This window comes from Vipera berus (assembly GCF_964194415.1).
Source record: "Vipera berus genome assembly, chromosome: 3".
Lineage (NCBI taxonomy): Eukaryota > Metazoa > Chordata > Lepidosauria > Squamata > Viperidae > Vipera > Vipera berus.
This window is the reverse complement of record NC_138204.1, coordinates 192375412-192390325: the sequence shown is the minus strand read 5'-3', so window position 1 is coordinate 192390325 and position 14914 is coordinate 192375412. Positions and strand designations below refer to the sequence as shown.

The following is a 14914-nucleotide window of genomic DNA, read 5'->3' as shown; positions in this document are numbered from 1 at the left end:
AAAGTGAATGAAAAGACTGAAATTCCTTCAGCACCAGAACATGTATGGCACATTCACGAAAGGTAATAATAATAATAATAATAATAAGTTGGAAGGGACCTTGGAGGTCATCTAGTCCAACCCCCTGCTAAGGCAGGAAACCCTATAACATTTCAGACAAATGGCTGTCCAGTCTCTTCTTAAAAACTTCCAGTGTTGGAGCATTCACCACTTCTGGAGGCAGGTTGTTCCACTGGTTAGTTGTTCTAACTGTCAGGAAGTTTCTCCTTAGTTCTACGTTGCTTCTCTCCTTGACTACTTTCCATCCATTGCTTCTTGTCCTGCTTTCAGGTGCTTTGGAGAATAGCTTGGCTCCCTCTTCTTTGTGGCAGCCCCTGAGATATTGGAACACTGCTATCATGTCACCCCTCACCCTTCTCTTCATTAAAATACACATACCCAATTTCAGCAACCGTTCCCTATATGTTTTAGCCTCCAGTCCCCCAATCATCTTTGTTGCTCTTCTCTGTACTCTTTCTAGAGTCTCAACTCTATACTCAGCTATACAATCTATACTCAGCTATACAATGACAACTTGTATATCACTATTGAGCTTCCTAGGAAAGAGTCAGTCATCTGCCTTTGCTGAGAAATATGTGTCAAAATGCATGACAATCATAGTGCAAACTTTTGTAAAAACATTCACAAATTTGAGGAACCAAATTTGAGGAACCTTACAAAATCAGACACTGAAACTGGTTTTTCCCCCTCTTGGGCTTTGTCTGTAAAAATATTATACTGCACATATTATATGCCCCTAGCAAGATTTTTTTACCTTCTATTCTAGTAAACATCTTCTCCGCTATGTTGACTCTCAGCAGCCTTCCTATAGTTTGAGGCCACTAATTTAGAAAAGACAACATGAGAACTCAAATAGCCCATCAGTGAATGTCACTGAAGCTGCCTCTCCTTTCCCTTCACACTTGGAGTAGAAGGTTCTTAATGCAGGTAGTGCTGGGGTACATCTAGCATTGCAAGAAAATAGCATAGCTCAACCTTTCACAGGTAAAGACAAGTAAAGGCACTTCTGGAGGTTATATAATTAAGGAGCGACTTCATCCTCAAGCATAGACCTCTAATTTTGTATCCATTTTATATTCAGTATCCATTAAAGATGCCCTGTTATATGTAACCCCTCACCTTGTTGCCAAGAAAACATCGTCTAAATATATATGCTCTTTGCAGCTATTAATCTCCAGGACAGTCAGTCCTGAGGTAAAATGACCTCTGTAATTAAGGAATCGGAACTTCAACCCAGACTCGAAATATGGTTTCTTCCAACCTCTGCTGAAAGTCAGAGTAGTAGAGGAATAAGAAATACCCATCTGGCTGAGGAATGTGGTGTGAATCTGAATTAAAAGTTGTGGCCCTATTCCTTGGCTTTTGCATAGATGGCATTCAGCCCAGCAAAGACCATTTTTTAAAAAGAACATTTCCCACCTGGATGCCACTGTGAATAAGTGAAATAGGTTTAGACTAGTTTTTCAAACAAGGACCACATGAAAACAATAAAACTAAGTTTGCAAGAATCTCTAAGACAGTTCTAATGATGTACTGTGGAATGATTTGGCCTTGACATTTCCTCCATGATAAGTAAAAATACACAATAATTAAAACTTTTTCTGCAATGGTCAGGGTATCCACAGATGATGAATAATTCTTTTTGACCACCCATGAGATATTCTGCTGAAATTTCAAATGGACATGCATCTGCCTTAAGCAGCCTAAGACATGTGGCTTGAGTGAGGGTAAAAATAAATCACAATTATCTCAAATACAAGTTACAGAATTGTATAATTTCCTTTCATCTTTAAAACCAAGCAAGAAATTTCTTTTGGGGCAGTATTCTTGTACATATGCCTCCTGAATATGGAGCAGGATGAGACTGTTTCTCAGAATGTCAGTATCTTCTGGACTTCTAGGGGTACACAGTGTGATTCTAATGACTTTTGGAAAATGCTTAACTAACCATATTAAAGCTTTTAGAGATCTTAGTATCAATGAGTTTGAAAAGCCACCTGATGAGTCTATCAAATTAACTATAAGTGCGGGAACTTAGAGAATTTGAAATAAATGCAAAAAAAATTGAACCAAGGTGGAATGTTGTCTGGATTCCCAAAGGCTGCTTTCCAGAGGGCAAAGAGACTGTGGAGCTTGGAAAGTTTGGTTGGCAGAAAAAGGGGTTAAAATGATTCCTCTCAAGACCTATGAACATAGCAAAGGTACCTCTGAGATGTCTTCAGCTCAGTTTTGTTTAAGGATTTGGAGATACCCATTTATCTTTCGGTCTGTTTATCTCTCATCTATCTATCTATCTAACTATCAGAACAAACCAGGATGCAGATTCCTTTCCCCATTCTACATAATGTATTTGTATGGAATTAGTGAATAAACAATGCTTTTCAGACTCAGCACTGAACTTTTCTTTAACTTCTTCAACTTCTTTATGGAACCTGCTATGCATCTTTAAGGTTAAAAAAAGTGGTGACTACTTCAGTAGTATTGGCAATTACCAGCTTAAATGGCTGCCATGATTCAGAATGATTTTCATTAGAAATGCTTAAGGTATTTAAAATTAAATTACTGCAATAACAAATTAGTCATGCAGAATCTGGGCAGAATATTATCCAATGAGTGGCCAGGTGAACAACTTTTGCTTTGTGTTCCGTTGAATGATGCTGCTGAACACAAAGGTTCCTGGCTAAATCTTTCATCTGTTCAACCACTGTTCAGATTCTTAGAGCTGATAAAATCAAGGCAGTACCACTGTGGAAATGGTGGAAATGATTTGTAGAATTTTTTTTACATACTTAATAAAACTAAGATTTCCTTTTAAAAGATGAAAACAGTTGGGGAAAAAAACCTATACACTATCTGCCTGCATCCCCATCCCCATCCAGCTTTGTCTTATATCACTATCGTAATCTCTATATTATAATAAGTATAATATCAATAGAGGTTATGACCTCCTCTGATTCTCAGGCTGGCGGACTTTCTGCCTACAGTCTAGGCGGCAACAGGGCCACCTGCAAGTAATGTGGATGACTGAATGCAAGAGGCCATTGGTTCAGAGTCTGAGCCTGGCCTAGGGAGAATTCCAAGCCTTAAGTCAAGCTACCACCTAAATAGGGATGAGCAGCAGAAGTCAGCAGGTTTCCTTGAGAGGAAGCAGTATTAACTCTCTAACTAGGAACCATCACAACCTTTGTCTAAATAACAGGGTGATCCAGACACATTCACCAGGTTGAAATCAAGTTTCCTGCTTCTTGGCTTGTGTTCCTCCAACATTAAAACAAAAAGACCAAAACACCTTATCACCAGCAAACAATTCCCAGGTAAGCAGAAATTAACACCAAGATTATTACTAGACGAACAGTTAATAAGACTCTAGAAAGAGTACAGAGAAGAGCAACAAAGATGATTAGAGGTCTGGAAGCTAAAACATATAAGGAATGGTTGCTGGAATTGGGTATGTCTAATTTAATGAAGAGAAGGACGAGGGGGGACATAATGGCAGTGTTCCAATATCTCAGGTGCTGCCACAAAGAAGAGGGAGTCAAGCTATTCTCCAAAGCGCCTGAAGGCAGGACAAGAAGCAACGGATGGAAACTAACCAAGGAGAGAAGCAACCTAGAACTAAGGAGAAACTTCCTGACAGTTAGAACAATTAACCAGTGGAACAACCTGCCTCCAGAAGAGGTGAATGCTCCAACACTGGAAGTTTTTAAGAAGCTGAACAGCCATTTGTCTGAAATGTTATAGGGTTTCTTGCCTGGGCAGGGGGTTGGACTAGATGACCTCCAAGGTCCCTTCCAACTACTTCTTCTTCTTCTTCTTCTTCTTCTTCTTCTTCTTCTTCTTCTTCTTCTTCTTCTTCTTCTTCTTCTTCTTCTTCTTCTTCTTCTTCTTCATCATCATCATCATCATCATCATCATCATCATCATCATAATATTACAATACTGCAATCAAGGAAGTACCAACTCTGATAAACAAACTAATAGTAAACAATGGCCATATCAAAGATTGGCTCTGAGGTAGTTTTCTACTTGCGATAGATATGATGGCCATTCCTCCGGTTTTTTCATGTTGAATTCTCGCAGTTTGCCAACCTTCGGCATTCTTTCTATCTGGTTCCTGCGTTCTTCCAGATCCTGCTTCAGACTCAGGGAGTGAGTTCTCTGAGCACGAGGTCACTATCGTAGTTGCTAGCCGACCTTGAGACGGGGGGGGGGGAATGCCTCTTCCCTCTGGCATGTGCTGCCTTTCCCTTGAAGACTTCAGCTCTTTAATCGGTGAAGCAGGATCCCACCTTTGTCACCACTGTTAAATAGCAGGTTCTTTGGTGCAGGAATGAAGACGCAAAGCTGAGTACAGGATAACTCATTGTTTATTTTGTGCTGGAACTGTACTGAGGGAAATGGCTGCAACCAGCTGCAATACATAGTCTAGCCCCTAGGCGGCAGCCAATAGGTTTGAATCAACCATTGCTGTCTGGGGATAGCCAATTGCAGCACAGGAGACTGGTAGTCTGGGTTGCTGGAGAGCTGTTAGCTGCTCCAGCAACCCATGTGGTATTCCCTCAAAAAGCCCAGTACATAACACAAATCATATAATAAATGTTAATTTACTTATTCATAACCTAATGTATCATCCAAAACTGCTTAATCAAACTATTTTGAGAAAAGACAGGGTGCAAACATGGCTGTTAATTGTCAGATTCATCTTTTATACTCAGAGACTAGCCTTATGGGCAACAATGGTGTTACAAGCTGTGTTACCGTGGACCAGGCACTAGAAAAAGAATATTGCAAACAAATAGGATTTCACAACTGTCAGAACTATTTTTATTGGGACTTTCAATGTTCATAGATACTTTGGATTTTTCTAAAACACAAATCAAACAAATAAGAAAGTGCTATGTTTGAAAATTAAAAACTCTACACTTCCTGAAGAAATAGCTATTGCCAGAAGGAAACTTTGGGAAAATGTATTACAAGAAATAAAGTTAAGGAAGTCTAAGAAGATAATGCCATAAATGTTAGAGCACTATAGTATTTACATAGGTACTTACCAAGGTCCTTAATGAGTGATAATGCTTCCCATGATACGAATGCTCCTCCACCATCATCCATCGCTCCCTGACCCACATCCCAGCTGTCCAGGTGTCCACTAATTAGTACAACCTAAAGAAATAAAAATATTTATCTGAAAATCTGAATTAGACAGTTTGTCCCAAGGATACCTATATAGGCTTATTCTTTTACCAGATGTAATTCTAGTAATGTGAACCACAATTACATCAATGCTGTGATAGTGTAGTTGGAATGTGCATTGCGACCATCATTTTGTTCTAATGGGAAATTATGATAATCAAGGACTTCAAGTGCAAAAGAATATCTATCAACTTGTTAATATTTAAGGTTAGGTTCTATGATCTTTGAGTTAGTGGGTATATATTATGGAGGTCACTGACAAGAACAACTTAGTAATATGCATCCAGTAAGATTGCTTTTATGGCTTTGATATTTTTATGTATTTTTTGAATTATTTTTTCTGGATGCTTGTCTTTTGTGTATTGTTCAAAGTCACAGGATTTGATTTGGGCCACCATACAAATCTCAGAAGCAGTTCCTAGACATTTGTCTTGGTTTGGTCTGTTATGATAAGGCTTAGATTCTGGTGCAGACTCAAAACACGGCAAGGCTAAATAAGAATATTTATTGCATACCAGGATGGAGCCACTTAAAACAACTGACTTTCCTCAGTCACATGAAAGCGCAGTCCCTTCTAATACCACCATAGTTTTAATTCCAGTGCTTTTTTATCCAACTTCCTTCCCAAGGCTTTTTGCCCTGTGTGCTTTGATCCTGAAATGGGCAACTGTTAGATGTTTATAAAAAACTGACATCTCTTTTCTGAGAAAATGTGGCTCTCAGTTCTTACAAATTTGACATTGTGAATGAAAGTCATGGATGTTAAAAGAAGACAGCTGGCATGAAAATTTGCTTGTTTACAAAAAGGCAAACTGATGAGATCCTTTTCAATCACCTAATTACATTTTTCAACTCTTTCATTCTTTAAGATTATACCTCTCTGGAATCAAAGGGCATCCTTAAAAATAAAGCTGATTTGTAAGTTGGTGCTTTTCTGTCCCTTCTCACCTCTTTAGACCTATGCATGAGGATGACACAAACTGAGTGCCCAGAGAGGGCACGTTTTTACAAGACAGTCTTGAGACTTGAATGATATTGCTGGAAGGATTTAATTTACCTCCAAATAAGTTAACTTTAACCCAGCCAAGATTATACTGTTTCAGCATTTCATAACAACCTCACCTATTCAACCCCACATAATGAGGGGGAGAAAAATCCAAGCAATAACTGCTATGTATATAATCTGGCACAAGTGTAAATTGCTTACGTTGTTTCATCAAACACAGATGTCAGAAAATGCACGTAGGTCTTGCAATGAATTATAGGTTAGTTTATAAATGAATAGAAAAATAATATATTTAAATGAGGAGCAAAGCAGCAGTGAAAGTTTGTCCTACTAACACAGCATGATGTTCTATGGCAACCAAAGTGGCATAAGTATTGCCTGATAGAGAATTTTTTTTTGTTCCTAGGAAAAAGTCACATTAGTCAGTAGGAAATTTTGAATCAGAAAGTGGTGTGATCTGCCGTGGGATTAGACATGTGTGCTTACAGATTTCAAAATGCTGTTTCCAAGTGCAGTTCTAGCAGATTGAGAAACAAAAGAGAAGAAGCTGCATTTTTCAGGTTAGACCACTTGTCTTTCTTTCTAGCAGCAACCCTCTCTACTTTGACTGCAATCCCTCTAGAGTAGTATTTCTCAATCTTGGCAGGTTTCAGATGTGTGGACTGCAACTTCCAGAATTCTTCAGCCAACCTGTTGGCTGTGGAATTCTAGTAGTTAAGAGTCCATATATCTGAAAGCTGCCAAGGTTGAGAAACACTGACCTAGGTATAATGGTTTCCATGTTCCATGCTGAAGCAAATCAAGAGACATTTAACAATGAGTAGAACAGTTGTGGTATTCTATAGAAGTGTTCCTATTTGTAAGTTTTCCAGATTTTCCACTATATGAGAGAGATATTTTATTGACCCATGATTTTTCTATCAATGGTCCACTCTGTGGTGCTGAGGATTCTGTAAAAGCTTTTAAGGATCACAATTAGATATATCAATAACAAATACAGCAGGTAAGCACAGAAACTTTGCACAAAATGTTTCCGTATCATTGAGTTTTCTCTTTGAGGAACTCTAGGGAACTAAGAAATATATATTTATTTCCTTACTTCTTTATTAGTTTTGCCATTCCAATATCTTCTCTGAGCAGATACATAATGTATTCAACAATATTATGGATCAACAAAGGAGAAATTTTAAAACAGCGGTTCTCAGACTGAAATTCTAAACACCTCAGTAGAGAAGGATGTCAGGCATTTCTTTGCCTGACATCAAAGATAAAAGTGTGACAGTTGAGTGAGCTTCTTCGTAGCCCCTTTTACAAGCAGGCATGGGAAATGAGATGAGTATTTTTTTTAAAAAAAAATAGCTATCAACCTCTTTGGAGAACATTTTACAGAACCCGACAGGCAGATACGGGAACAAGGATTAATGTAGATATAACTGATCAGATCAACAGGGATTTGAGATAATGCAACTGCAGAAGAACTAGTAACATAGAATTCAGTCAGAAACTTAACTTCTCTGGGCTTTGGGTTAAGTGATTTTCCCATGTCTTCAAAGATACCTTTCTGAATAGTGCAAGGGAGCCAATAATCCAAAACCCTACAATAATTTGTGGTCTGACATTATTAAAACTCACAAATGAAGGCAAATATATGTGTCCCAGGATAATGTTGCAAGATCCAATCTGGATCAGTCACTAGGAACAGACGTTTTGTTTTCTGAGTTCTCAGACTTCTGCTAGAGAGAAATTCCCTGAAGATGAGCTCTAGCACCAATCTGAAAGCTTGGAAGACCAAATCTCTGGTCCTCGTGACCAACCCAGATTGGATCCTGCATTATTAAAACTTTTTAAAGCTTATATCATTTAAGGGTTAATAGTATGATAATGTCCAAACTTATCTTGGGATTCTTCTTTTCTAAAAAAGATGAGACCGATCATGTAGACCTAATAAACAAAAGATTTATGCAAATAATCTAATATAAAGCTTTGGTCAATACTAAAGTAGACAGGTCGCACGCTCAAAAGTGACAGAAAAAAATCAGAAACCAAAAGCAAAATAACTGTCTATGCAAATGTATTGTCCAAAGTGCTCTAGTTAGGACATACACAATGATCCACAGACTATTGAAAGACAACAAGCTCTATTTAGAAAATCCATAAAAAGATTATAAAGTAATAACACAATATCTTCTTGGTCCTCAGATGGAAATCAAGTCTATTTCTGTCAAGTCTACTTTATTAATGAGACTAACCAGAGCTTGTGCTTTTAAAAAACATAACATGATTCTAATTTCCCTTCCAAATAATGATGTGTTCCTTTCAAGCAGTAATTTTTGCAAGTCACAATGATGCCAAAAATAACAACGTATGAACAGGGATGTCCTCATACAAATGCTTCCATTTACATATTTTTTTTACCATCATATGAGGCAAGTAGGTCATCACACATCTTTTGTCATTTGATGCCCTTTTCCCACAGACACCCACGTTGCTTTTGATGAGGAAGCATGTGCAGAAAAAAGTAATAGTTATTTTCCTATAGGTAATTCAGAAACAAAATGTAATTCTTGTAATAAAAATGTTGCAGTCTACCAACATGTGCATTTTTAAGCCATCTGTGGAAAAAGCATAAAACCTGCTACCTCAGAGGTGGTGGTGGTGGATTATTCAGCACATATATTCTACTATTAAGTTGAATGGATTCATAACAATCTTTAGGGTGGATTTAAGAAAGCCCATTTCCCCTATAAATAAAGAACATGAATATTGTTCAAGGAAAGGTGTCCTCTTATATATATGTGTGTGTGACTAGCTGCATATATTTGCATATTATGCCTATGCTAGTAAAATCAATATTATTTCTCTCCAGTCTCCTGGACAGCAACTATCCAGACTTATTCTAAATAAGCAAGTGACACCTATAAGAAGTTTGACTGAATAGGTTTACCAGATCCAAGTCTCTATAGCAGTGCTTCTCAGAGGGCAATGCTTTGTAGAAATCCACCAGGTAGTCCACTAAAACATCCCCACATTCACTGGCAAGAGTCCCCTTAGTACCTAATCTTTGACTATTTATGTTACCAACAAATAGATTTGTCAAAGTCAGTTCATGATCTTAGCTTTATCAAGTGATAAGAAGATGGAAAAGCCTACATAGATATAACTAAACCAATTATTTTTGTCAAAAGAAACGTGAAGGCCTATAGTCTTAAAAGCAAAGGAAAGAGGTACTTTGGGTGAATCCAACATTTTTCAAAATTTTGGAGCTCCCCTAATACAAAAGTACAATGTTCCAAACAGAAACTGAGCTGATTGGTGATGGAGGGAGAGTGGGACAGAGTCATATTCTTTTCCCTGAACTTTCTCCTGACTTTTCTTTCTTAACATCCATCAGCTCGCAAACCAGACTATAACCTCAATCTGCCTTGGGCCATCCTGGGCATGTTATCCTGTGTTTTTATTGGATTTTTAAAAGTATTTTTTATTTTTGTCTTTGAACTTTAGCAAACCTTGATTTAGGCCATTTCTGCAACGGTGGCAAACACAGATTGAATGAGGTCTGCCTATGTCTTGCTTATCCACAAGCTTTCTGGTCTGCCTTGGGTGTGCTCTAGACAGGACCAAATACTCTCTCTTTCTCCAAAAGACTGAGTCTGAAATTCTCCTGAGAATAGGCCTATAAGTCATTGAATCTAATACCCTTTCCATCCCTCTGAAAGCATTTGTTATGAGTGAGCAATTGTTAACATATATTTTTAGGTAATTTAGGTCACTTCCTTTTATAGTGCAGAACTTCTACATATTGATTGATCCCCTTTTCCCCATTTGGGCCACCCCTTGTCTATTGTCCACCAATCCAGCATGTTCATTTTGTTTTGAGAAAACAGTCTGTACCTTCGGAATGTCCCCATCTCACGGCCTTGAAGTCTTGAGATATTCTCAGGCTGCAAACGGTTTATGTAAATTCCTCACCTTCCTCCCAGCTCCCAATACATTCCAAGCATTCCCCCTCCACCGGTTTATGTAAATTCCTCACCTTCCTCCCAGGTCCCAATACATTCCAAGCATTCCCCCTCCACTGTCCCATTGTCTTTCTTGTCAAGCTGTGAGTAGAGGTGCATTACAAGTCAACCTTGACACAGTAGTTGACTGCAAACTATGAGTCAGCAATAGGATATGGCATAAAGAATAGCAAATGAAATTTTGTGTTGCGTTCAGTGAAGCATAGTTTCCAAATTATAAGAAGTGGCTGTTCTATTTTATTCTGCTTTTGTAAGATCTCTCCCCCCCACACCCCAATGTGCTCCAACACACTTTGGAGTATTGTACCCAGTTTTAGGCACTGAGTTCAATCCCTACACTGTATGCATCCTATATAGTGAAGGAAAGCCAACCATTTGACTCATTGTTTGCTAACAAATTTTATGTTTGTACACAGATGTCATCACAGGATCTTGAAGAGAAGAATAAGCTAGCACCGATAAAGTTACCTAGTTGGGTAATGAAATGTCTGCAAGAAAACTACCAAGCTCAGAGAGCACCAATAACCTCACAGTTCAACCCTGAGCTACAAATATTCTCTTCTATTGTATAAAAGTAAGGGGAAAACTTGCTTTTGGAGGAGCAATGAAACATTCTCTAAATGTACATACTGTATGTGAGCGGGAGGATGAAGAATCACTTTGCTTAGTGTGTCCTTGTTTTTATTAAATGCAGCTTGTATGGATGAGAAAACATCAGATGACTTATTAGTGCTTGGTAATCATCATAAGGTTAACATTTAGGAAATTGAATTAGTCATTATACAGTTACATTGTACCCACATTTAATTTCTCTGTTGTTATGAACTACATCTTCACTACTTATTTAAGGAGAATCGTTCAGATGTGCAATTGGAGTGCAATTATGTTCTTTGAAAATAGTTTTAGTCCCTGGACTCTCTTCTACGAGAGACATAAAATCACTGAATTTGGAGGGGCTATTTAGACTATTGAGTTCAATCCCCACACTGTATGCATCCTATACAGTGAAATGAAAGTCAGCTATCTGAGTCACTGATTGCAATGTTTTTAATGTTATGAAGAGTTGAGTTTGCAGAGGGGGGGGAGGCCTCTTACATTGAATTTAGAGAGCCCGTTTGGTGTAGTGGTTAAGGCATCGTGCCCCCTGGACAAAGGATAAAGAAGGGCAAAGAAGGACAAAATGTCTATATAGAGATTTACACATTATTTACAACCCTGCCCCCATCCTGTGTGTGTGTGTGTGTGTGTGTGTGTGTGTGTGTATGCATTTGTATGCGCGGTACCTTTAAATCAATGCTAATTCCTGACAAACTGCCTGGACAGGCCACTGCAGTTTTCTTTACAAGATTTCAGAAGTGGTTTGCTATTGTCTCCTTCCTAGGGCTGAGGCAGGGTGACTGGACCAAGGCCTCCCAGCTGACTCTGAGCTAAGGTTGGACTTGCAATCACAGTCTCTCTGTTTCTAGCCTGCTGCCTCAACCACCACACCAAACTGGCTGTCTAAAATTTTACCAAATTTTACCCTGTGGAGGGTGATGAAGAGGGAGGACCCAGCACAATTTTCTCATTCTCTATAAAACTATCATGTTTTTAAAAACATGTAACATGCCTTGAATAGTTAGATTTTACTTAATATTCTCACTATTTTTAATCATCATTTTTGAAACTCATTTATCAGTTAACACCTAATTAGTTGCATTTATCATTAATTAACTGCTAATTACCAGTCTGCACAAAATTCTCAGAGGAAAAAATACATTCCTTCACAGCAATCCATAACTATAGTGGGAATATTATAACATCATTTACATTAATATATTATAACTTCATCAAATTTGGAAGTGCTGAAGAGAGACACATTAGAGAAATTGAAAATTGGATTGGGTCACTGGTATTAAGGAATGCTTAACTGGTCTGCATAATTTCTCTGAGCTACTCAACCATTAAAAAGAGCCTTGGTGGAGCAGTGGGCTAATGCCTCCTTAAGTAACACCAGCTGCCTGCAATTAGTGCAGGTTCGCATCCCACCAGGCTCAAGGTTGACTCAGCCTTCCATCCTTCCGAGGTAGGTAAAATGAGGACCCAGATTGTTGGGGGCAATTAAGCTGACTTTGTAATAATGCCGCTTGGGGTGTGTGTGAAAGCCCTAATAAGCAGGCATATACATAGAATGAAGGCTACTGCTAAGCTTGTAAGCCGCCCTGAGTCTTCGAAGAAGGGCGGGATATAAATGGAATTAAAATAAATAAAAATAAAACTGTAATCTCATTTTTCTACCAGTGTGTTAGTAAAAATACTTCTTTTTAACTGTGCTGTTGCTTTCATGTAAGAAAATGTATAGTTTATTGTCTGCCCAAATCTAACTAGATTACACCAAACCTATACCGCAGAAGCAATAGTACAAGTCATTGGCTGAATTTCTATTATACATGCCATCTGGCTCCAGGCGGTGATATCCGCCTCCCTGAGTGAGGGTTGTTTCCCCTCTGTCTTGAAAGAAGCGGTGGTGAGACCCCTCCTCAAGAAACCTACCTTGGACCCAACTATATTAAACAACTTTCGTCCGGTCCCCAACCTTCGCTTTCTTGCTAAGGTTGTTGAGAGTGTGGTGGCACATCAGCTCCCTTCGGTTCTGGAGGAAACTGACTATCTGGACCCTTACCAATCGGGTTTCAGGCCCGGACACAGCACAGAGACAGCATTGGTCGCACTAATAAATGATCTCTGGAGAGCTCGGGACAGAGGCTGTTCCTCTGTCCTAGTTCTCCTAGACCTCTCAGCAGCTTTTGATACCATCGACCATGGTATCTTGCTGCAGCGTCTCAGGGGATTGGGAGTGGGAGGCACGGTTCTCCAGTGGTTCTCCTCCTATCTCATGGGATGCTCGCAGTCGGTATTAACAGGAGGGCAGAGATCGAGCTTGAGGCCTCTCACTTGTGGAGTCCCTCAAGGATCGGTCCTCTCGCCTCTCCTATTCAACATCTACATGAAACCGCTAGGTGAGATCATTCATGGTTTTGGAGTCGGGTATCACCAGTACGCTGATGATACCCAGCTTTTTATTTCGACCCCAAACCACCTCAGTGATGCCCTTGATGTGATGTCCCATTGCCTAGAAGCAGTTCGGGTCTGGATGGGGAAGAACAGGCTTCAACTAAACCCTGACAAGACTGAGTGGCTGTACGTACCGGCATCTCGAGATATTCAGAACATTCCATCTCTTTCTATAGGAGGTAAGTTATTACCCCCCACAGATAGGGCTCGCAACTTGGGAGTCCTCTTAGATTCACAGCTTTCCTTGGAAGACCACATAACAGCTGTGACTAGGGGAGCCTTTGCCCAGGTTCGCCTGGTTCGCCAATTACGGCCCTATATAGACCGAGATGCCCTACGTGTGGTCACTCATGCACTCGTGACCTCTCGTTTAGACTACTGCAATGCTCTTAACATGGGGCTGCCCTTGAGGACCACTCGGAGGCTCCAACTGGTACAGAATGCAGCCGCGAGAGTTGTGTTGGGAGTCTCCCGATACTCCCATGTTACACCTCTACTCCGTGAACTGCATTGGCTCCCAGTTGTCCTCCAGGAAAGATTCAAGGTGCTGGTAATGGTTTTCAAAGCCCTACATGGCATGGGTCCGGAGTACCTTAGGAATCACCTGCTGCCAGCGTCAACGTCCCTCTGTCCAGTGCGCTCCCACAGAGAGGGCCTCCTAAGGGTTCCGCCGTTCGGAGAATGCCGTCTGGTGGCTCCCAGAGGGAGGGCGTTCTCTGTGAGGGCGCCTGACCTATGGAACCGTTTACCGGTTGAGCTCCGGATGGCTCCCGACCTTCGCTCCTTCTGACGCGACCTAAAAACATATCTGTTTAAGCAATCCGGTCTGGTCTGACGGGTTCTGTTTTAATTATTGTTTTAAGATAACTATCTTCTGCATTTGGGCAAAATTAGGGTTTAATTTGTTTTCAATATCTGTATTTGTGCATTCTGTTATTTATGTCACTGTTCACCACCCTGAGTCCTTAGGGAGAAGGGCGGTATACAAATCAAATAAATAAATAAATAAATAAATAAATAAATAAATAAATAAATAAATAAATAAATAAATAAATAAATAAATAAATAAATAAATCAAAAGGAAATGTGCAAGAATAATAGTGGGTCTGCATTTTATATATGGATTCTACTTGAACTTATTGATTGCTGTGATAAAAGGCTACCATTTTCTAGTATAGATGTCTGTTACTTAAAGAACCTCCAAGGACCTTTTTGTTCACTTGCTGCTATGCAAGAGAAAATATAATAGCTGTCTGCAAAGGTCTCTAGGAACACACTATGAGCGATGCAACATGATACCAAACATGGAATTATGTTCTGTGCATCATTTCTCATCAGTAGATCCAGTGCCATAAGCAGAAAGAGAAAGCAGAAATACACAGACCTCTCTTGTTATTAACAAGCACTTACTATCACACACTTTTCTCTTATGTAAAGATTTTTTGACTTGTGGAAATGCACAGATGGGATACAAGAAAGTCCCAGTTCCAAGAAGACCTTTGCCAAGGGCCATTCCCCTCATTCTTGCATTAGTATTGATCCAAGTGGGGCAAGGATGCTCATGGATTCAAGGCCACCCCAC

General features: G+C 39.5%; 1 protein-coding gene across 1 annotated transcript in view; it reads right to left on the bottom strand.

The window, feature by feature from the left end:
* The window catches only part of CPQ (carboxypeptidase Q), a 154258-nt gene that overhangs the window by 49000 nt on the left and 90344 nt on the right, over positions 1–14914 (bottom strand). Inside the window, exon 5 of the mRNA XM_081325399.1 lies at positions 5112–5223. Coding sequence (XP_081181525.1) covers positions 5112–5223 — 112 coding nt within the window. The remainder of the gene's footprint in view (positions 1–5111; positions 5224–14914) is intronic.